Consider the following 22,311-nt stretch of genomic DNA (forward strand, 5'->3'; position numbering starts at 1 on the left):
TTAATTTCACTAATACAGGACAAGCAGACATTTTCTGGCATCTTGTCGTGCGGTAGAAGCTATGCAAAAGTGACAATCTAAGTAGTTGGGTGTGTGGACATAAATATTGAACTCACCTTTAAGTTGGTTATAGAAGCTATCATGTTTGCAACACAACCGCCAGCACCATCCGATTTGTACATGGATAGAAGGGGATTGGAATTTAAGCTTAGACAACATCGGCAGATCTTCCCGGTGTCAATATCCATTGCGAGAATGATTGGATTACTTTCTGAAAATGGGTTACTGAGTTAATGTTACTGGAAAAGCGGTCATATGTGTATTCATTTACTTACTTTTTCCCGTTAGGTATTTTTAATAAATTAATAAAATAGTTCTTAATTATGTTGTCTATCACTATAATATTGATAAATATAAACAAACCGCACACACATAGCCAGTCCCTGTACGCAATCAAAAATCGAAAACATTAGTAGAAGAATCGATTAATCGATTGTTGCCAAGGTCTTTTAATAAGGTCGCCTAAGCCGAAAGGAAAACAGCTGTTATTTCTCAAGTTGAGTGTCAAAAATGTCTATGTTTTTATGTCTCCATAGTAGCTGTGTCTGGTTACTTTTCCAGTAACATTTAGTCATTAAGTTCCATTTCAGAGAGAAAGCCGTTCCTATTTTCTTCTGTATAATACTGAGAAAAGTAAATAGACATCATCCAGTATGATTTTGCAAAATATCTCGTAAACTCAATTCTATAGATAAAAAGTTTAAAAACACTAAAAAAATGTTTGTTAGAAAAATTAATAATTAAAATATTTGTTCTGTTCCCGTACTGCAAGAATCTACTAGATCTTCTTATTTTCTTCGATATCACAAAGAAAAGGAAACAGACCAATTATAAAATTATATTACAATGGTGCTACACACATCATAACTTCAATTACAATATGGCAACACAAATCTTTTTATTAAACAAATTTTCGAAAACTCGAAACCGCAGCTTCCGTTTTTTGCTGACTCGCCTTATTCTGTATGAACAAGGATGCAGAATAAGGCGAGCAAGCGAAAGCGAACATTTTTTTCGCTTGTGTAATCATAGCACAGAATAAGGCTGATATTTTTTAAATATATTCTAATCCGGAAATGTACTATTATCCGAAGCGATAAATGTCGAATGGTCAACACTTTGACAACGAGTGTGTAAAATTTGGTGGTGATTCATTCTAAAGAAATGGTACTATAAAAAGTAAAGTGTTTGTGCCTCAAGTTCCGAAGAAACAAAATTATTTTATTAAAAACATATCGGCCTAACCTTGCTGGGATTTAAGCTCCGTATAAGAATCTCAATATATTAAAAATTTTAATCAAAATTTATTGATTTGTTGCTAGGAACGGAAATAGCTTGAACTTAAACGTTTTAACGACAGTTGGCTTGGTTTACCTTAAACATTTATGAACTATATTCATTTGTTACTTACACTGTTACTAATTAGAACAATTATTATTAAATATTGTTATTACAAACAATTCTATTTAATACATAATAATTTTAGTATATTTCAGTATAATAAAAACTAATGTTTGACACAGAATATTTTATTTGAGTGTATTAAATTAAAATATGTCATTATTAATATCTTGCATTGTTTTATTTAATATTCATATTATACGTACACATAAATACATATCACATTATTAAAAAGATAGATTAAAATTTCCGTCATGCACTCAATATTAATTTTTACATTTCTTAAATCTATAAAGAAATGAGCATGTCACTTAGTAGCCAAAATTTCACAATATAATTACTAATAAAATACAAATGAATATGACAGCGAATTGTGTTTACATATGCTTAATTATCTGCACTCTACTTTCCTATAGATGAATGATCAAAAAATGAAAAAGTATTATATACCTTTGGGGTGGAGTAGCTACTCAAGAGGAAAATATGGATTTGTAGGAAATTTCGCCCTGATTGAAGCAGCAGTTTTAACAGAAGGGACATTCTAATTTATGCTAAGATGCAAAACTGTCATACAACAAGTTTATTTAACGCTGTGCCTTTAAACATTGAAGATTTACCGTTGTCTGTAATGTAAACATATTCGTCAATTCTATGTACATATATATACGAAAATTACACTAATGACAACAATAATTAAATAAACACATCATGAAAATATTGTTGGTATCCACATTTCAAGCGTATTATGACAACCCTTTTATTGAAATTTATCGCTAAGACCTCTGGCTTTAATAGCAAATTCCGTAAGATGTTGATGCAACAGTCTTTTATTCACTTTTTCCCTGCAATCATAGAAACATGTAATCACACACACATCAACTATATGGAATGTTTTGTTTGCCTACCTTATGACTTGAGTAACAAACTTAGTTTTGTCGGCATCATCGACCAAAGGCGTCGGGAAATTTGGGGCATGCATAATATTTTTCAACCAAACTGCCATTTCTGCTGGATACTTCTTATTGATACTCAGGAAAATGTCCGCAAACTTTTCTACTTGTTGTCTAGGAGTAACACACGCTACACAAACTGTAGCGGTGCGTAAGATCTCCTCACCGGCTGCAAGTACAGCTTGGGTCATTTGTGGATAGTTGCGGGACTGCATTACGAAGTGCGATAGAAATTGTATTGAAAATCTTATAGGACCATTTTCTGGTAACGTCATTGCTTTGAGCGCATAAAATATAAGACGATCATATGCAATCGATTTATCATCCAGAGATTGTGGAATCTTCTTAATGATTTGCATTAGACAAGCATAAAAAGTCTCGATCGTTTCGGCAATATTAGAGAATCCATTTTCGGGTGTGGCCTGCAATAGAATCGTTATAGCATACCATGCATACATATATAAATGGTTGGTTTACAGTGTCAACAAATTACCTCAAACAATTTAAAACTGTGCATTACGAATTCTATCATCAGTTGTTGCATCAGGGCTTTGCAATCTTCATCTCTATAGAATATGACAATGGCCTATAGAAGAGAGATAATACATTATTTCATATATAAAATGTATGTATGCGATTATTTAATTACCGTTTTGGAAATTTCCAATGTCGGTGCACAACAACGTGTTTGGAAAATCGCGACGATAAAGTAACAAAGATCTTGCAGCATTGGTTTGAAGCTATTCTTTAAATTGACAATAGCATGCTTGAGAGCCGCACAAGCCGTCTAAAACATAATTGATATTTGAACAGTAGTGTATTAATCTAGAATTGTTTTTCATTACAATTTAGGATATAAAACCAATATACATTACCTCCAGAACATCCAATTCTTCTACCCATAATTCAGCTATTTGCCTAAAAATTGGCATTGTTTTTTGCATTACAATTAAAACTGGCTGCATATTTTGCAGATCTTCAATAGGCAGATCGTCGTCATCGATATCTGTGTTAAGTGACGAAAACAGAGTTGACACCATGTTAAGACGGAATATTGTACGAATTCTTGCTTGTGGCGTTTTCTATAATAAATTAATAATCATATATTAGGTGAACACAACGATAAGGAAATACGCCTTACAGCTCCACTTTGGCATATGGTAGACAATTCTTCGAAGCAGGGACTAACAATCATATCCAAATAATTGGGAATTTTGTCTGGTGTTAATAGACTCATAAGTTTCCCAATGCTGAACATCAACCTGACACTGTCGGAATTCTTCATTTGTCCCGAGGCCAAAGACGACTGGCATGCATTAAGCAAAGGCTCAGCGTAGGGTTTCATTTGCAACTGACAGTCGCGACAGAGCTCTTTGAGCCCCAACGTAGCCTGTGCAGACATGGACGAATTTAGGCCACGTACTAAAAGTTCTATGGCAGACGGTATCCACATTGGATTTCCACGTAACCACTGGCAATAGGAACCTACAGCTTCTAAAGCGGTGCCGAGTAGTTTCTCGTTCATAGTCTCATAGGGGATTTCGTTAAGCACACGCATGAATTTAGGAATCTGTTTTGTTTCTTCTCCGTCGAAATGCTCGGCTACTGACTGGAAAGAATAGATACATGCTTCCAATTTTGTCCACTGGTTCGGATTTGTCTGCAGTTGAGCAATAGTCTCGTCCAAAACAGCCGCCAAAATGTCCAAAATCTGATCGTGCAAGACATCGTAACAATACATCTGGAAACAACAACAAAATACTCAAACCCATTAAATATTAACGTTTCAAAGTCTACAATCGAAATACGTACAAATGTGTCCGAAATATCCTGTCGATAGCACCGAAAACTTTCCAAATCGTCTGAACTCCATTTATCTATTGAATTCTCGTCAGGCTGCTCGGATTTCCTTACTAAAATGCGCGTTAAGTGGGCATAAAGGGGTTTAATATACTCCCAACATTTAAGACGTTCCTCTGCATTCGTCATTGCAAACACTTCGTCTTGTAAAAGATACCAAAAGCCCAGGGCCATACTGCTACACGATTCCTCTACAGGATATATGCCCGGCTTGTCTGTGCACTGCAGGATCTCATGCACTAGCCGCGTATATAAGGACGAGAGCTCGGGATCTGTGGTTGTAATACCACTCAGCAGAAGCTGAGAATGCCTTTCAACGGCCGACACAAACAAGGTGTATATGTAGGAGACTATGTCCTCATTATTATTATCCGGCTTCCATTCCATCTTAGTAATATTGCATAGCGAGTCCAAAAACATTTTAATGAGAATAAATGCTGTCTTTGGGTAGACATGACAATCCGGTTGAATAATAATATTGACGAGGGTCTTTAAGCAAGTTTCAGCCAAATCGTTTTCGTCTGCAGACATACAGCCGTCACCATCTGGATCCTGTGTACATGGCCAATAGCACTTATTTACTATTTTAAGGATAATATCAACCATATTGACGCAGTTTTCGATGGGGAAGCCAATATTTCTGAAACGGAAGTTTTTAATGAAAATAGCAGCAGTGCTTGTCGATGGCCACATAAGTCATACTTAACCCATGTCCCAACGCATTTCACAGCTCTGGTCATGTTATTAAAAGACTCTGTGTCCCATTCTCTTTCCAATTGCATTTGTAGATAACGTTCAGTGGTTTCTATTACAAGCGGTGTCCTCTTGGCTACCTCGGCCCGTAGCACCGGCCTCTTTACAGAACTGTATATTGCTTGCATCTGAAGAAAGTCAAATGGTACAAATAAACATCGTGTATTTTTTAATAGAATTAGATTACTAACCTCCTCCGGTATTGCCTGCAGTACTTCCAATAAAATCCACAATTGGGTTTCATTCGATACATTTGGTATCTGCTGATTTTGAAAGGTGTTAATAACGTCCTCTATGGCACTTGGCCATTCGCTCAACATATGAACAATATAGGCGCTTAACTAAAACCAACAACAAATTACTAAACCGATTGGAAAAATGTAATATCATTGTTACAATACCGCTATGCACAAACGATTGAGTACTAATTTTGGCCCACCGGCGAATTGTATAATTGTTTCCAAAATCTTTTGCTTCAGCTCATCTCGACTTTCGGGAGGAACTTCATGCCAGAATTTCATTAGTTTTGAGTGCAACGTTATGGCTCCGAAAAATTGCACCTCTTGACTCTAAAACGAAACATTTATCAATAACAGGATATACATATATAGAAAGCGTGGAAACTGGTCGACGTACCTTTCCCAGCTGCATCAGCTGCCACGAAAACTGCCAGGCCATTTTGCTGGTCTGAACATTTGTTAGCCATTCATGCAAATGTGCCTGCTCCTGAGATGTAGAACGATAAAACACGACTACAGCCTCTTCCAGTCGGGCTATATCAATCACCTCCATTACTTAACACTATTATTTTTAGTTGCCTATAATATTCTAAATTGTTTCCAAGAGCAAAATATACGGTATAATTGAATAAAAAACGATAATATAACTAAGATATAAAATGGATCCAACTATGAAGTGATGGAGTAGCGATAGCTCTGTCGTTCCGGAACAAACTACTAAATGTGACGATTATATGTCACCCTGTAATTTAAATAAAGCCTTCTTTACACAAGGGTTCTTAACATACGGACGCCGATATTTTTTATGTTCTTTCATATTCGTACACAAAACGTAAGTTTTCCCACAATGCAGATTTTTAGTATATGTGATATGTCAAATGTATTTTGCAAAAACAAAACGATTTATAAAATAACGTTTAGACTGCTAAATCCACACATTTTTAAATGCCAATTCCATAGCTTATACGTCCCCAAAAACCTGTTCACGCATAAGCTATGGAATATACTACCGTATACGTCAAATATAATCCACTTTATGTGTGAACAGGTAAATAAAAATACCCCAAACATATTTAACATCTTTATTATAATGTTTTATAATTGGCTTCTTCTCGTACTGCAAAAATCTTCTAATTTTTAAAGGGATAAGCAGAATGCTCGCGACCCTTAATTATGAGCCAAAATCCTTAGAATCACTCTCGTTATATGTTATCGAAAATACAGTTTGAAAATATTTATGAAATTTTCAACCGCATGAATGAAAAGTAAAAAAGGTTTTTATATAACAGGATGTAAATTTTGATAAGCGTTTGTGTTATCATTTGAATTGAGAAAATATAAAAATGTTTCCTTGTGGTATGTATTGCCATGTACATGTAATTCACTAAAATATGTTACAGTAAAACAAAAAACAAAAAGTTTGTAAAAAACTCTGCTCTCTCATTCGTTGTTCGACCCTTAATTATGAAGTAATTACTTAGTTCCCCATACAAAATGTTCTGAGCGAACACCGATTTTTGTACGTAGTTCAATTCGAATCACTCTCTGAATAACCAAGAAATTTGTCCCATCCCTAACAATTGAGAGCATTTATCGAAAATAAATTAATATTGACAGCTTGAAAATATTTATAAAATTTTCAAACTTTTTTAGTAAAATTGAAAATGATGAATGAAAAGTAAAAAATTGTCTAGTTTTTATATATGCAGCAGGATGTACATTTTGTTATCTACATAATGCAATATGAATTTCTTTCCTTTTGGTTCTAATTAGCGTACAAAACAAGAAACAAATTTGGGGAAACTCAAACAAAAAATTCTCCAAATTTTTATCTGTGACATTTGAATTTAGAAAATATAAAAATGGATGAAAACAACAATATTTTCAGAAAAAATGGAAATGATGAATTAAAAGTATATAGATATGGGTCCATACTATAGTCAGGAGAAAGAGAATTAATTTTTCTATTTAGATCCATATGTGATTCATGCAAATATGTTAGAATTTTGGTGTAAAACAAGAAACAAAAAGTTTGAAATAAAAAACTCTGATGACATGAATTAAGAATAGTGTTGTATGAACGGGTTAATTCATGTACGTAATTCTGAGAGCGAACTACGTTGTTCGAATTCCCGAACATGGCATATGTATGTATGTTTATTTTTTTATATTTGTGATACAATTTATTTAGATAAAAATACAACTCATTTTTATATATAATAATTTCTTTTGGTGTGGATTAACAACCATTCCATTCCTACTGGAGTAGTCATAATCCAATTAATCAAATTTTTTAATCATAACCTATAGTAATAATCATGGTATAATAATAGAAGGTAACAGCAAGTGTTGTTGTACAACAAACAATACAACAACCACATGGAAATTTGTTGTTGTAAGTTATATTAGTGTCAACGTCTTTTGACAGAAAAATGTAAACAAACAAACAAATTATCAACAAATTATTTTATTTTGAAAATGAAATATTTTCGAATCCTAAAAATAAAATTTGAAAAACATGAATGAAAATCTATCTAATTTATATTTCTATCGCTTCCACGTCTTTCCTATAATTAAGCCATTGTCACTTATATGTGTAACACCTATGAAAATGCAGGGAATTGCGAGTTATTCCATGAAGAAAGATTTGCTTCCTCAAACTTTCCCAGTAGGCAGATTGAGTAAATTTAATACGGGAGCACATTTAATAAAGAACAATTTCGTTCCCAATTTTCCTCTTGGGTGATTTTTAAAAACATAATTTGTCATATTCATATTGACACTAGTATTACGTTGGAATCAAATCAGCTGGGATTTGCTGTTACCTTTTATAATTGTACCATGATTATTACTCATGGTATGACAAATTATGTTTATAAAAATCACCCAACAGGAAAATTGGGAACGCATACAATTTGTAATTGTTCTTTATTAAATGTACTCCCGTATTCCATTTACTCAATCTGCCTGCTGGGAAAGTTTGAGGAAGCAAATCTTTCTTCAAGGAATAACTCGCTATTCCCAGCCTTTTCATATGTGTTACACATATATATGGCAATGGCTCAATTATAGGAAAGATGTGGAAGCGATAGAAATAAAAATTTGATAGATTTTCATTCAAGTTTTTCAATTTTTATTTTGAGGATTCGAAAATATTTTATTTTCAAAATAAAAATAATTTGATGATAATTTGTTTGTTTGTTTACATTTTTCTGTCAAATGAGTTGACACTAGTAGAACTTACAACAACAAATTTCCATGTGGTTGTTGTATCGTTTTTTGTACAACAACACTTGCTGTTACCTTCTATTATTATACCATGAGTAATAATCAAAACCTTTTTTTGTAATTTGATCGGTATAATATTCTTTAGTATTCCAATATCCCTCTTTTTTACATTTAAGACGCTTAATATGATAAAATTTATATTTAATTGTGAAATGTAGCTTACAGCCCTAAGGTCGAAAGACTGGGCAATGTAAAATAAAAAATAAAATAAAATCCGTTTTCGCCGTTTACCGACAAATGCAAAATCGATTAAAAATTTTATTTTTTATATGAGTTGTTGTGATCAGACGAAAAAAGTTATTAAATTATTCATTATGCAATAAACAAAGTATTAATGAAGAAAATCGAAAGTCGATCTGGAAAAGTCAACTTCGACTTTTTAATACAGAAAGTCCATTAATCGATAAGTCAAAAGTCGATTTACTTATCCCTAGTGTAAGGGACGCGTTTTTTCATCGCTGATATATTCCTTTGCTCTTTATAGTTCCTTTGCTTCAAATAGTTCCTTTGCTCCATATTGTTCCTTAACTCAATGCAGTTCATTTGCTCTTTATAGTTCCTTTGCTCCATATAGTTTCTTGCTTCAAATAGTTCAGAAAAGGAACTGGATCAGAAAAAGGAACTATATTAATTAAAGAGTTGGAACTAGTTCCGATTGTTTCCTTTCTCGGAATAGTTCCAATGAACTAGTTCATTCCGGAACTACCCAACTCTAGTCGAAAGTCGATTTACTTATCCCTATAAGGGACGCGTCGCGTTTTTTCATCGCCGATATATTTTTCTTTCGCACATATTCATCCATTTTGGCCCATTTAATTCAATATTTAATACGTCGGATAAAATACACTCTGAATTAAAAAAACAATTAAGTATTTGGTAAAACAACTTCTCACAAAATGTAAGAAACAGTTTAATTGTGTAACGATTTATTTTATTAATGTACATTCAATGCATTTCAGGGCGCGAGATCTTTCTCCGAATGGGGAAACTGTGGAAAAGAACAAGGACGGCAAGGAGGGTAAAGATGTTAAGGCAGTGAACAACAAAGTCAGTTCGTCGTCAAACTCCAACCGGGGAAGAGAAAGGGATCGTAGGAGGCGTGGAAGTGCATCGTCTAGCAGTGATTCGAGTGACAGGTTAGACGAACACACGCACACACACTTCTGAATAAGATAACTTATTATTTATTTCCTTTTTTGAGTAGTTCATCGGACAGCAGTTCGTCGCGGAGTAGCTCTGGTTCCGAATCACGTTCCAGTTCATCAAGTTCTAGTGGATCGTCGTCTTCGTCTTCATCCTCTTCGTCGCGCAAAAGCGCCTCTTCCCACTCACGTAGTCGCAGTCCACCACCAAAGAGACGCGAAAGGTCCCGAAGCCCGCCTCCAAAACGCCGGGACCGCTCACGAAGCCCCGCTGCCAAGCCGGCAAGGGAACGCACACGTTCGAGATCACGCAGCCCTCTTCAGAAGCCACGAGAACGTACTAGGTCCCGTTCTCCACCGCCGAAACGTCGTGAACGTTCTCGCAGTCCTGTAACCAAACCCCGTGATCGTACCCGCAGCCGTTCCAGAAGTCCACCTGCCAAGGCCAGGGAGCGTTCTCCAACTCCCAAACCAACACGTATACACATTGGACGATTAACGAGAAATGTAACGAAGGATCACGTGATTGAGATATTCAGTTGCTTTGGTGAAGTGAAAAATGTGGAATTTCCTACAGACCGTTACCATCCTAACTTTGGTAGAGGCATTGCTTATGTAGAGTACGCAACTCACGAGGAATGTGAAGCAGCAATTAAGCAAATGGACGGTGGTCAAATTGATGGACAAGAGGTAAACGTATCGGCTGTTTTAACACCCAAAATCAGAGGTCCACAGAGACGCCCCTCCCCAGTCAACCGTAGGCAGAATGACCGTTGGCGTGCGTCGCCAAGGTTTAATCGATTCAACAGAAATAGACGTTCTCCACCTCCGCGTGGTGGTCGTCGTTCGCCTCCGCGCAGACGTTCTCGGTCCCCAATACGTAGACGCAGACGCAGCAGTAGCTCAGATAGCTCTCGCTAAGTAAATTGATAATTACTCCTTTAAGAGTCCACATATAAAAGATTGGACATTGGACAGAACAACTACAGGCTAACAACAAACAAAACAAAAACAACATATTAACAACTTCTTCATACTTCTTATAACTATGTAGTATGATGTTATTTTAATGTAAAATCTATATTCTTCGTTCAATAAAGAAATAATAATTTGAGTGGAAAAGCTGTTGTCAGTGTATAAAACTACAAGCCTCGTTCGATAATGGACAGCCCTGGGGGTGATTCGTATAAAAGAAACAGGCTCGTTTCTTCACTGTTTGCACGTTGTTAGGGACATTCTTGAGCGCTTGCGGCTTGCGAATTTTTACTACATCCGGCTTAGAAAGCTCAAATATTTCGTGCTTGTTACGTAGTAGAGTTTTCAGTCCACCGCATTCCGATTTTATCTGCTTCAGGTCTTCTTTCTGTAATCCAATAGCAATTTCGGGCATTGTCAATGAACGACCAACCAGCCATTCGGTATTGGTTGGATTCTGCGAAACATTTGGTTGGTTTAGAAGTAGCAGGAATATCTTCAAGACAATATTATCTATTACAGTTTTGTCGATTTGTGTACAATTTCGTACTGTTTCTACCTTCTCTCGCAGTTTGATTTCAGAGTTATCGGTATTCGGATAAAGTTGTTTTTCATTTTCCACAATTTGCTTGATTTCTTCCACCTTATTTGAATGATTAGTTGATGAATAGTTGCGTCTTCGGCCTATAAATGCAATGCGTTTTGTGCTTGGAATTTTCAAGCGATCTCTTTCAGTCTCAAAACCACAATGGTTGGATATGTACTCGGCATAGCAACAGAAGTCGTTATAGGTCGATAGAGCTGAATTCCTTCGTTGAAATTTTCTTCCAGAGAATTCGAAAGCACAGCAGGGTAGAAGAAAAAAATTCATTCGGTAACTACTTCTGCCTGCCAATACAGGTATCCATGGTGATAACTCATCTGAGTGGTTGCCTATAATCCAATCGACGTCTGGTGGCAGACGAAACGTACTCGGATCTATTGTTTCTTCTTTTAAATTGTTTACAACATTTGGAGGGTAGAATGACCAAATTTTACGAGATCTAACATCGTAGCCGTAACCTGCGTATCCTTCTTCGTTTAAAATGTATACTAGAAGACCATTGCCACAACCCAAGTCGGCAAATGCCGTTGGAGAATGACTCAATGTATCACTTTGCCACAAAGCTATCAAGTATGCAGCTATAGCTAAATCTTCATAAATAAATTTTAGCGGATCTGTCGATTCCTTGGCTTCATTCCAAAGCTGAAATTAGCAAACAAAAAATCTTCAAACGACACAGGTCAATTGACTGCTAATAATATTGACTTACCGTCATGGCTCTTTCGCCGTACTTCTTCTTGAATTCATTATAGAGGCTATTGTATTTTTCAATATCTACCAAACGTAATGAGCCGCCGACATTCACGTTATCCGTACACGCACTTGACCATTTTATTAACTTCGGCTTCAAAATATATTCGGACCATCGTGTACCGTTCTCTGTATCACCAAGTGGATTTAAGTTCTCAACATTAAGTTGACCTTTGCAGAATTTTATTTGAAAATCATCGACAGCATCGGACTCGAATGATAAATGAAAGGAGGATTTTGGAAAATCTAACGAAATAAACATATTGATGAGTGGGCATATACTTGTCGGATCACGAGCTTACCCACAATTCCAGTGGCACGTATACTATTCTCGTTCTTTTTGGGAAGACATTTGAAGTAAATGAGAAACCCCCTACAGTTATTGGGAACTTTGGGGATGTTTTGCAGGTACTTAAAGAGTGTATCTGTATTGACTGCAACGTCGGATTCTGTCTCATCTGATGACAGAGCTTCTCTTATTTTCACTTCACTTATAACGCAGGCACATAGTTTTCTATTTATGGTGTGATAATTTCTAATCAAAATGGATATTGCGTTCCAAAACTGCTGTAAATCCATTGGACTCTCCATATCAACTAGCACATGTCTAGAGGGATTTTGATATACTGGAACAATGCTAATGTGGCTAGATTGACAGCCCGTCAGTGTCGGCCTTTGGTTTTGAGTTCCTTTTTTATTGGCCATATCTCTATTTCCACTCTTATTCGTAAACATCGTTGTAGAGGTTCCTACAACCTATCAGTTTGTTTTGTTTCTCATTTCGTGACGCCGAAGATTTTGAAAATGACGGCATTGTAATTCCAAGGAACAACGCGAGGTGCAATGATACAAGGTAGGGCACTTATCGGGATTGGGATTGATGTTGAGAGTTTTTTCTCTCTCATTGGCAAATTGAGAGTAATTAGAATTGCACAATTTTTAATTTTGTAACAAGCGTACTTTTTGTTCACAAAAGGTACGAATTGACATAAACGTACCAACAAAAAGTAGATTATTTTATTATTCGTGAATACATTCACGCTTAAATTATAACATATATTATTTATGCAAATAACTGGTATAAGTATTGGCCAATATCTCTCGATAATTATGATTTATTATAATTTGAAGTAAAATTTTAGGCACATTTTCGTACTTTTTTGTTCATACCAGTGGTAATGTTTTCCAACTCAATTCACAATTTACCAATGAGAGAGAGAAACTCTCAACACCAATCCCAATCCCGATAAATGTAAAACCCCGCTATGTAGGTACTGGTCTCTTCTGTCAAATATACAATAAATATACGCCACAGGTTCCTGTGTTTATTTAAAATGTTTTCAACACCTAACTAAAAACACGAAAAATTAATGAAAGGTTATGATTTCCTCTCAAAATCGAGTAGGGAATACCACGAAGTGTTTGTTTAATCCATAACAAAATAATAATTTCTAGGCAACCGCGGTAAAAAAATTATTTTCTTTTCAATGAAATTTGAATTTATTTGAAATGGTATTCAAAACAAGACACATCCATACACAAAATATTCATTTTGATTTGATAGACTAAGTCACCTTGAGTAAGTTGGTAGCTATGCGGTACTGGAGGATTTTGGTAGTATTCTTGCTAAGTCTGCTTTTCCACAGGCAAATTTTTATTTGGCAAATACTGAGTTTGTAGGCGAGAGGGGTGCGAGGAAGAAAAACAAAAATTTGCCTGTTCAGAATTTGCCGTACACGCAAATTCTGCTTTGCTCTGTTCGTTGAAAACAATTTTGTTGACATTTCCTTTTGAACATATTCGCTTTACTGACACACAGCCGGTTTTGTTTACAAACCTGTTGCTTTAATTTGTGCAAGTGAAATTTAATTTTTAATTTTTGCAATTTATATAATAAAATATATATAAAATAAATAAAATATAAAAAAAACTTTAAAATGCAAACACTTTTGACTTTTATTTTCTTTTGATTCGCAAATTTGGCAATGAAAAATTTGCTAATGGAAAAGCAAGCGAAAATTTCAAAAGAGAAAACAAAAAATTTGCCAAATAAAAATCCGCCTGTGGAAAAGCAGACTAACCAAGTACTTTAGTATGAAGACTGTCTCAAATGAGGGAGAGTTAACGGCTCCAACAAACAAAGGCTTTTTTTGTTATCGAAAGTGTCTGCGTTATCGATCCCAACGATGAAGAATATCTGTTTGGCAGCATAACAACAGCTGTTGGCTCGATCGATCTTGTGTTATTATGTAATTGCCTTTTAATTCTCTGTCGTGTTTTGTTTTAGATTTTAGTATATTTAAGTTTCTTGTTTCGCCAAAATGTCCGCCCTTCGACAAATACACAAGATCTTAAAATGCTCCAACGTGGCTGCTAAAGTCCCTAGGGTAAGTACAATACAGGAGACGGGAACATTTCCTATATCGTTTACCCTATCTGTTTTGCAGAGTATTGTCCCGATCTTTAATGCCAAAAGATGTGTCGCCAACGTTTCAGCCGATCACCCTTCGATGTTTCCCGGGGCCAAGGCTCCATTTGTAGCTGAACCTAATTTTACTTTACCCTCGGACTACTCACCAATACCCATTTACAGGGTAATGGATGCCGAAGGAGTAGTCAATCCTAGCCAAGATCCCAATTTAGATCGTGACTATGTAACGAAAATGTTCCGAGACATGGTTCTTTTGAATACTATGGATAAGATCTTATACGAATCCCAAAGGCAAGGTCGTATCTCGTTCTATATGACCAATTTTGGTGAAGAAGCAAGTCATATTGGAAGTGCCGCCGCCTTGGAGAACAGAGATTGGATCTATGGGCAATATCGTGAGGCTGGCGTTTTAGTTTGGAGAGGCTTCAAAATCGAACAATTCATTGACCAGTGCTACGGTAATGCAGCCGACATTGGAAGAGGCAAACAAATGCCGGTCCATTATGGATCAAAGGATTTGAACTTCGTTACCATCTCCAGTCCACTTTGTAAGGTTTTATAGCTGTTCTAAGACGGACGAGTAATTAAAAATGTAAAACTTTGTCATACTTTTAGCCACCCAAATGCCACAAGCCGTAGGAGCGGCCTATGCAATGAAACGTCGGCCAAATAATGACTCCGTTGTGGTCTGCTACTTCGGCGAAGGCGCCGCATCCGAAGGTGATGCTCATGCTGCATTCAATTTCGCAGCAACTCTTAATTGCCCCGTCATTCTGTTTTGGTATGCACATATTTTTTCCATACATATTTTAAATAGTATTAATTAATAAAATGTGTTTCCTGTAGCCGTAACAATGGATTTGCCATTTCAACTCCATCATATGAACAATACGGTGGTGATGGCATTGCTGCAAGGGGACCCGCCTATGGAATCGCTACCATTCGGTATAACAAACGCTGATTTAGCTTTCTTCTATGTTGTTCTAATGTTTTCATTTGCTTTTAGTGTTGATGGTACTGATGTATTTGCCGTCTACAATGCCATGAAGAAGGCTAGGGAATATGTTCTTCGCGAAAATAAACCAGTTGTTTTTGAAGCAATGGCCTATCGGTAAGAAACGATGGTTTTAGTCCAAGATAATTGTAATCCGATCTATTCGCCTTTTTACACAGTGTTGGTCACCACTCCACTTCTGATGATTCCACGGCATACCGCTCTGCAGAGGAGATTGAAATTTGGAATACAACAGAACACCCAATATCTAAGCTCAAGAATTACATGATAAAGAAAGGTTGGTTCAACGAGGAAGAAGAAAGTGCCTTTGTTAAGGACGTACGAAAACAAGTTCTTAAACAAATCTCCGTTTCGGAGAAAAAGCTTAAACCAAACTGGAGGGAGATGTTCGAAGGTGTCTACGATGAAATGCCCCAACATTTGAAAGAACAATTGGAAGAGCTGGAAAAACATGTAAAAGACCACCCCGACCACTACCCACTCAAAAACTTCCAAGCCTAAGGAAACGCCACCACAACATACCGAACCGTTAGCCAAATGGGAATCTTATAATGTGCATTTATTAGTTTAAGTAGGACAAACGTGTGTGTGTATAACGTAAGAAAATTGTGATTCGGAACTTGCATTTATTTACACAATATATACAACATTTTTGATTAGCTGGAACTAAACTTTTATATTTAGTATACAAGGAATAAATGTTTAGAAATTCCAAAATAAAGTGTATTCGCAGAAAATAATAGAAGAATAGAATTGCAAATGTGTTGTGTTATTGCCTTGTAAGGTCATTAATATGAAATGAGTTGCATTCACGCACGGCATACGGTAGAGAATCGCGCAGGAAATGGAGCGAATTGCGCATGAATGAAGAATAAATGCAATAAATGCAAAACGAGTTCATAGCCAATTTAACAATGAAGGCAGTAATGGTGACAGAGATCTTAAGTCACATAATTTGACTCGGTGTAACCTAAGGAGTAGGGCTGCTACAACACCAGCAATCAATGCTTCAGATTACATGTATATGGACGACATTTCAATTTGCAAAAGTTTTTCCAGTAAGCGGATGTGAACGCTGAAGCATAATATTTGAATGGGTGTGCGTCCTCGTATATGTTAATGAGGAAATAAATACCGTGATATTTCAATATTTTTAAATGTATATGTATGTAGGTTTGTATAATTTATTGATTAGACGGACAGAAAACTTACATTAATTACATTAATTTTGAATGAAAATACATTTTAACAAATCTTAAGTAATTCAATGAGCCCTGACACTCGATCTACTTGAAATAAAAAGACAACAACACATCAAAATGGAATATAGCTATAAAATCCTCATATATACTGATCATTTTCTACAAGTTATACCTTCTAAAGGCAACACTCCTCCATGGAGCATTCCCATCGGAGAAGTGTTCTTGTAGTAATTGACCTACATATATAAATTTCGGAATGAAACAAATTTTGGACACAAACAAAATCTTAATGTATGTAGAATTCAGGACAATACTAAAGTGATTAGTTAGTGCGTAACTGGTAGTCTCCGTTTTGGGTTATGTATCGGACCCATGGCAATGCTTGATAGCCACTCTTTTCTATAATTTTTAAGTAACGAACTTGAATACCCGATGTGGTGAAATACGGTATTTCGAAGTGGACCTGTATTGGCGGCTTACCCTCCAAACTGTCTTCACTTTTGACGCTTGGCAAGCCGAAGTGGGCCCGCATTAAATACTCTTTGCCGCCTGGGAATGATTTGATAGTCCAAATAACTGCATTTTGTTCCGGAGCATATTTGCAGCTGCCAATTGTGGTCTTGAATTTTGGCGAATCGGCATCGGCTGGTACTGGAATAATGATTTCCACATTGTTAGCCGTGGAACGACGTTTAAACTGGGACTTGGCCTTGATCATGTACTCGACGCGAGAATGTTCGTGTCGCTCAATAACGGATTCAATCCAAATCAGTGGCTTGACCTGCAATTAGTATTAAGTTTACAAAAATAGAAATGTCATTACATGTGCAATCACTACATACGTGTGTATTGAGTCTATACGACATCAATTCAAATTCTCCATCGGGTGGGATGAAAGAAATCGTTCTATCGTTTTCAAAGCGAGACAGACGTACGCATTGATGAAATTTCACATCTTCCAGTTCTACCGACTTCGATTTCCCTCTGCCTGTGCTTTCGAATAGAACTTTGTCATTGAGGCCTAATCTGAGTTCTGGCATTCCGGACAGATAAACTCTCATTTTAATGGCGCCGACAATTTCGCTGCGTAAAACATTTCCATTGGCGTTGGCCAAAAGATTAACGGACTCGATGACATCTAAAAATACTTCGTTTTTCCGGTATTTGATACCTTCCGAACGCCATGAGACAGCATTTGTCACTGCTACAGGTATGCGTGGTTGTATTTCCAGTTTGTGGCCCTCCTGCGTAATATATTCCTGCAATATTTTCGAGTCAGTTGTCTGTGGATAACCAAAATCAATGAGTTCATCCAACAGCTCGTAGATAATGACGAAATTGTCTCGAATCGACTCCTCCTCCAGCTCCTTGAAATACTCAATGAACACCTGGGCAATCTTATGCAGAAATACAAATACCAGAGCAATGTTCACATTCTTATTGCGTGGGGTCGTCGATACGATATACAAGTTATTGGTCTTGATGTACGCAAAGGTGCAGTCTGCAGTTTGCAATATAGGTGTGATCATGCCCTCTTCCTCTTTTTCCATCAGCAGTGGCATAAACTTGTCGATTACCGCCATGTCCATATTATCGCCACGGTAGTTCCGCGATATCAGCACCTTACCCTTCACGTCCAACACATAAATGGCCGAAGACGACATATTTGACAATTAGAGGACTGACTGTCCAATTCAGTCGTCTGTGTAGACAATATGTAAAAATAATGACTCAGTAAAGAATTCACCACTGACTTTGGTTGCTCTTTTTCATTGGGGGTTTCAGAAATCTGTTGCAAAGTTCTCTAACCAAGTTGGCCGATTGAAAATTCTAAAACAAAATTAGTTACTTTATTAAATATGTCGTTTATAGGAATTTTATATACGATTACTATGGGGAAAATAGATAATATTAGAAAAAAAGACTTACATAGATGCTGCCGTAGACAAAGTAGACATCGATATGCTCGATATGCCTACAAGTGTTATCGATGCGATTTAATCGAGTTATATTAATAAGGTATCCGTATTGAATCAGCTGTTGGTAACATTATGTTAGCCATTTAGCCATGTTTCATGGTCTGTTCCCGTACTACAAGAATCTACTATATTTTACTATTTTCTTCGATATCATAAAGGAAAATTCGTTATCGTAGTAAGAAATAGTAGATTCTTGCAGTACGGGAACAGGCCAACAGATATCAGTTTTATTGAAGGAAAATAAAATATATATATTAATATCTTTACATTTTGGTAGTCTCGTGTGATGCATTTTACTTATGCATTTACCATTTGTCAAATTTTATCTAGTAATGCTTTAATTAGTTTTATCTAAGAATTTTAATTCAAGTATAAACATGCATATCATATATTCAGTGGATTGCTAAATAATTTATATTTACAAATATTTTGAAGTGCCCTGTCTCTAAAAATTAAAGATATAACATATAAGAGCCATGGTTAAATAATGAGAACAATGTTCAGCTTTAGAGAATATATTTTATTTCATCGAATATTTTTCCAAATTCTATCACCTAATCCTACAACCCAACAGTAACCCTAACTTCAAAGTTCAGGATTCCTTTTCTATCGGTTCTTCCAAAATTCAAATGTACCAAATTTAGTACCCAAAAGTATGAATTTCCAAAACTACATCCATACTCCAATCCCACATTCCAAATTTCAGTGTTCGAGTTCTATCAGTTTACCCATATTGTACCAAATATAGTACTGGGGTGTTGAATATTTTTGTACGCCTCGTCGGAATATAGCTAACATTGTTAAGTGTCAAATAATCTTTGGTACAATCCTTATTGATGGAATTTCGACATTACGCTCAACATTTGCTGAGCAATACCATTATCTTCCGTACAAATTTAGTTATTATAGGAAAAACATATATCCAAAGACTAAAGGAATCCATTTTATTAGTCTCACAAATTGTATCAAAATAAAAAAAGGAGTTCACGGTATTCTAACTTCCCATTGACAATAACATAGCCATGATCCAATAAACAGGTCGTGTCAGAAGCAATCGTTATCGACAATTTTAGATTAAAATCCCCCAAGCTGTCAATTTTTTGTTTACGTTTTCAAACAATTAAGTCAAAATTGACAGCTCGGGTGAAATCATCTGGCCTTATCGGACGACCTTATTATTGGATCATGAACATAGCCATCAGAAACAGAATCATTGAAAATTCCAATTAGTATTTCTAGTTTTCTTTTCATTACACCTTTAACTGTATCCGGTTTCCGAAGAATACAACGCTGCGAGTTGTGTGCATTCACAATGGCGTTTGCCGTTTTGGACAAGAGAGCTGTTAGAAGGTAAAATCTGTGTTTCACTTGTTTTCTTTTTATTCACAAGCATTTATTAACACCATAAAAATGCAATAATCCATGTACAAGAATACACGAATAACTAAACAAAGTTAATGGCTGACAGTTGGTGCAATTCGTGATAATATAACTCGTTTGTGTGAATCGAAATGAAATCATCAGCTTTAATAACTGCCCCAATGAATGAATGGTTCGTTCGTTGAATACACAATATGCAAAATCTTTAAGCGTATATAAATTATGTAAAAAAAAGAAGAAAGAAAAAAATGTACATAAGTTAAATCGGAAAAAACGTAGTTTTTCTTCATCTCTGTGTACATATACAACCCATAAATATATGTATGCATAATATATATATATATATATATATGTAAAGATGTATGAAAAAAACAATATATACGTGTGTGTGTGCTTGGTGGAAAAATCAATTCTTTATGAAGTAACATTGAATTTTAAGTTTAAAGGCCCCCCAAAAAAATAAATGATATAGTATATATGTATATGTACATATGTATACAATGGCACAAAGGAGGAAGTGTACTACGTACATACAAACCATGCATATTGTTTATTATCGTTTGGCTGTGTGTAATCTTAATGTATTACTAAACAAATGACAAAAAGACAGACGTCGAGTTGTTCGGTTGGTCGGTCGGTCACACTGATGGCTGTCTGAATGGCAATGGTCGGTTGGTTGGTTGGTTGATGTATAAGTGTGAATGTGGATACATACATGTGTGCATGTATTGTTTTTTTCCTTCTTCGTATATGTATGTATACATGTTTGAGGTTTGTGTTTTGTTTGATCGGTTTTAGTAGCAGCTTTAGACAAGTACGTGAACGGGTGCGGCGGTGGATACATTGTTTGTGTGTTTTTGTTTTTTCTCCACCTTTTTTTATTAAAATTATGATAATTGTTGTATTGAAAGGCTTTTCGATAAATTTGTGAATTTCGTTTGTATGGACGTTTTGAAATTTTCTATAAAGAAAAAATATGTGCACAAGAAACGATTACAGCAATATTTTCATATACACACAATAATAAAAAAAAACAGAGTGGTGTGTGGTGGTTGTGGGGCTTGTACATGGGCTCCACTTGTTACAATTCACCACTGTCAATTCAGTCAGCTCTCATCTGAGTTGTACTATTTGGCAATTCACCACATTCATTTGTGTAGCTACTCGCGAGTAAGTGGTTCGTTCAGACGGGTGTAAATATAAATAAAAAGAAAAAACAAACGGAAACAAAATACAACAAAGAAATCTATCATTTCGTGTGTACTAATGTGATTAAACCATCACGATACAGACAATTTTTATTAAAAAACAGGCACACACACTACCACATAAACAAAAAGCAAAAAAAAAGAACAGACACAAAGCTCAAAAATAACAGAAAATAAATACAACACAGAGAACAAAAGATAAACAAATGCTAGCTGGGGGAATAAATACATACAAAGTTAACGCTGCTATGAGTACGTAAATATTCTGCACGTACATATATATATGTGTATGAGAGTGTGTGTGTGTGTTTTTGGAACCCCAACAAAGACGCTATATAATGTAAATTCATATGAAACACTTAAGAAAGTCAAATGGTCAAATAAACGGAAACAAAGCGGAAAATATCGAAAAAAAGGATTTAAACAAAAAGTAGATTTTCAAAAATTAACACAAAGAACTGTTCTTCGTTTATGCAAGTAGCCCATTCAAATCCAGATCAATTGTGCATCAACCAAACCAAACCAAATCTTTGAACCAATGGAAATTGCCAATATTCCGATAGGATAATTGAACAAGGTGGGCATATATACATATTTTGTCTTGTTTTTGTTTTTGTTATTCCTTTCCAAATAGCATTATATTTTACATGCATACAATACATACAAACACAACCTTCATTTATTTACTTTTTCGGAACATTGGGGTGAATGTTTTTTAGCTTTCTATTACAAGTAATATTTTTGTTTCCTTTTGAATGATAAACAAATAATAATAAAAATAATAATAATAACAAATACATTTTACAATATCGCTTGTGTTATGGAGAAAACAAAAATGCCACTAATATGCCAGCAAGTTAAAAAAAACACATGTTTTTTTTTATAATTATTATTTATATTGTTATGAAGCATAATCCACTAGAAATGTTTTTTTAGAAAAAATATACATTGTGTATGTATGCGCACCCACAACGACAAGTTTAGGCTTCTACCTATGTACTATATATGCAGAATTAACAAATAATTAAATCACGCGCGCGCGCGCGCGCGCGCGCGCGCGCGCGCGTGTGTGTG

General features: G+C 35.6%; 5 protein-coding genes across 5 annotated transcripts; 2 read left to right on the forward strand and 3 right to left on the reverse strand.

Annotated features, from left to right (window-relative positions):
• Window positions 1-2,218: 2,218 nt before the first annotated feature.
• On the reverse strand, window positions 2,219-5,816 carry LOC133324653 (importin-13). The gene is made up of 11 exons (XM_061533486.1): window positions 5,661-5,816; window positions 5,426-5,593; window positions 5,216-5,365; window positions 4,974-5,152; window positions 4,224-4,911; window positions 3,553-4,152; window positions 3,287-3,493; window positions 3,061-3,198; window positions 2,905-2,997; window positions 2,367-2,833; window positions 2,219-2,303 (listed from the first exon to the last, which is right to left on the reverse strand). Exons 1-11 carry the CDS (start codon window positions 5,814-5,816, stop codon window positions 2,219-2,221), a joined length of 2,931 nt encoding a protein of 976 aa, XP_061389470.1.
• A 3,683-nt stretch (window positions 5,817-9,499) lies between these two features.
• LOC133324654 (RNA-binding protein with serine-rich domain 1-B) lies at window positions 9,500-10,619 on the forward strand. The gene is made up of 2 exons (XM_061533487.1): window positions 9,500-9,687; window positions 9,756-10,619. Exons 1-2 carry the CDS (start codon window positions 9,500-9,502, stop codon window positions 10,612-10,614), a joined length of 1,047 nt encoding a protein of 348 aa, XP_061389471.1. The 3' UTR covers window positions 10,615-10,619.
• A 203-nt stretch (window positions 10,620-10,822) lies between these two features.
• On the reverse strand, window positions 10,823-12,613 carry LOC133324656 (probable tRNA (uracil-O(2)-)-methyltransferase). Its single transcript, XM_061533488.1, has 3 exons — window positions 12,325-12,613; window positions 11,982-12,268; window positions 10,823-11,914 (listed from the first exon to the last, which is right to left on the reverse strand). The coding sequence occupies exons 1-3, from the start codon at window positions 12,611-12,613 to the stop codon at window positions 10,823-10,825; spliced, it is 1,668 nt and encodes a 555-aa protein (XP_061389472.1).
• A 1,730-nt stretch (window positions 12,614-14,343) lies between these two features.
• Window positions 14,344-15,969, forward strand: LOC133324657 (2-oxoisovalerate dehydrogenase subunit alpha, mitochondrial). Its single transcript, XM_061533489.1, has 6 exons — window positions 14,344-14,409; window positions 14,470-15,001; window positions 15,069-15,234; window positions 15,300-15,398; window positions 15,460-15,564; window positions 15,627-15,969. Exons 1-6 carry the CDS (start codon window positions 14,344-14,346, stop codon window positions 15,967-15,969), a joined length of 1,311 nt encoding a protein of 436 aa, XP_061389473.1.
• Window positions 15,970-16,992: 1,023 nt separating this feature from the next.
• On the reverse strand, window positions 16,993-18,365 carry LOC133324641 (AP-1 complex subunit mu-1). Its single transcript, XM_061533475.1, has 2 exons — window positions 17,513-18,365; window positions 16,993-17,451 (listed from the first exon to the last, which is right to left on the reverse strand). The coding sequence occupies exons 1-2, from the start codon at window positions 18,332-18,334 to the stop codon at window positions 16,993-16,995; spliced, it is 1,281 nt and encodes a 426-aa protein (XP_061389459.1). The 5' UTR covers window positions 18,335-18,365.
• Window positions 18,366-22,311: the final 3,946 nt, after the last annotated feature.

This window comes from Musca vetustissima, unplaced genomic scaffold (assembly GCF_032173495.1).
Source record: "Musca vetustissima isolate MV318-11 ecotype Yass unplaced genomic scaffold, APGP_CSIRO_Mvet_v1 utg19228, whole genome shotgun sequence".
In the NCBI taxonomy this organism is placed as follows: domain Eukaryota; kingdom Metazoa; phylum Arthropoda; class Insecta; order Diptera; family Muscidae; genus Musca; species Musca vetustissima.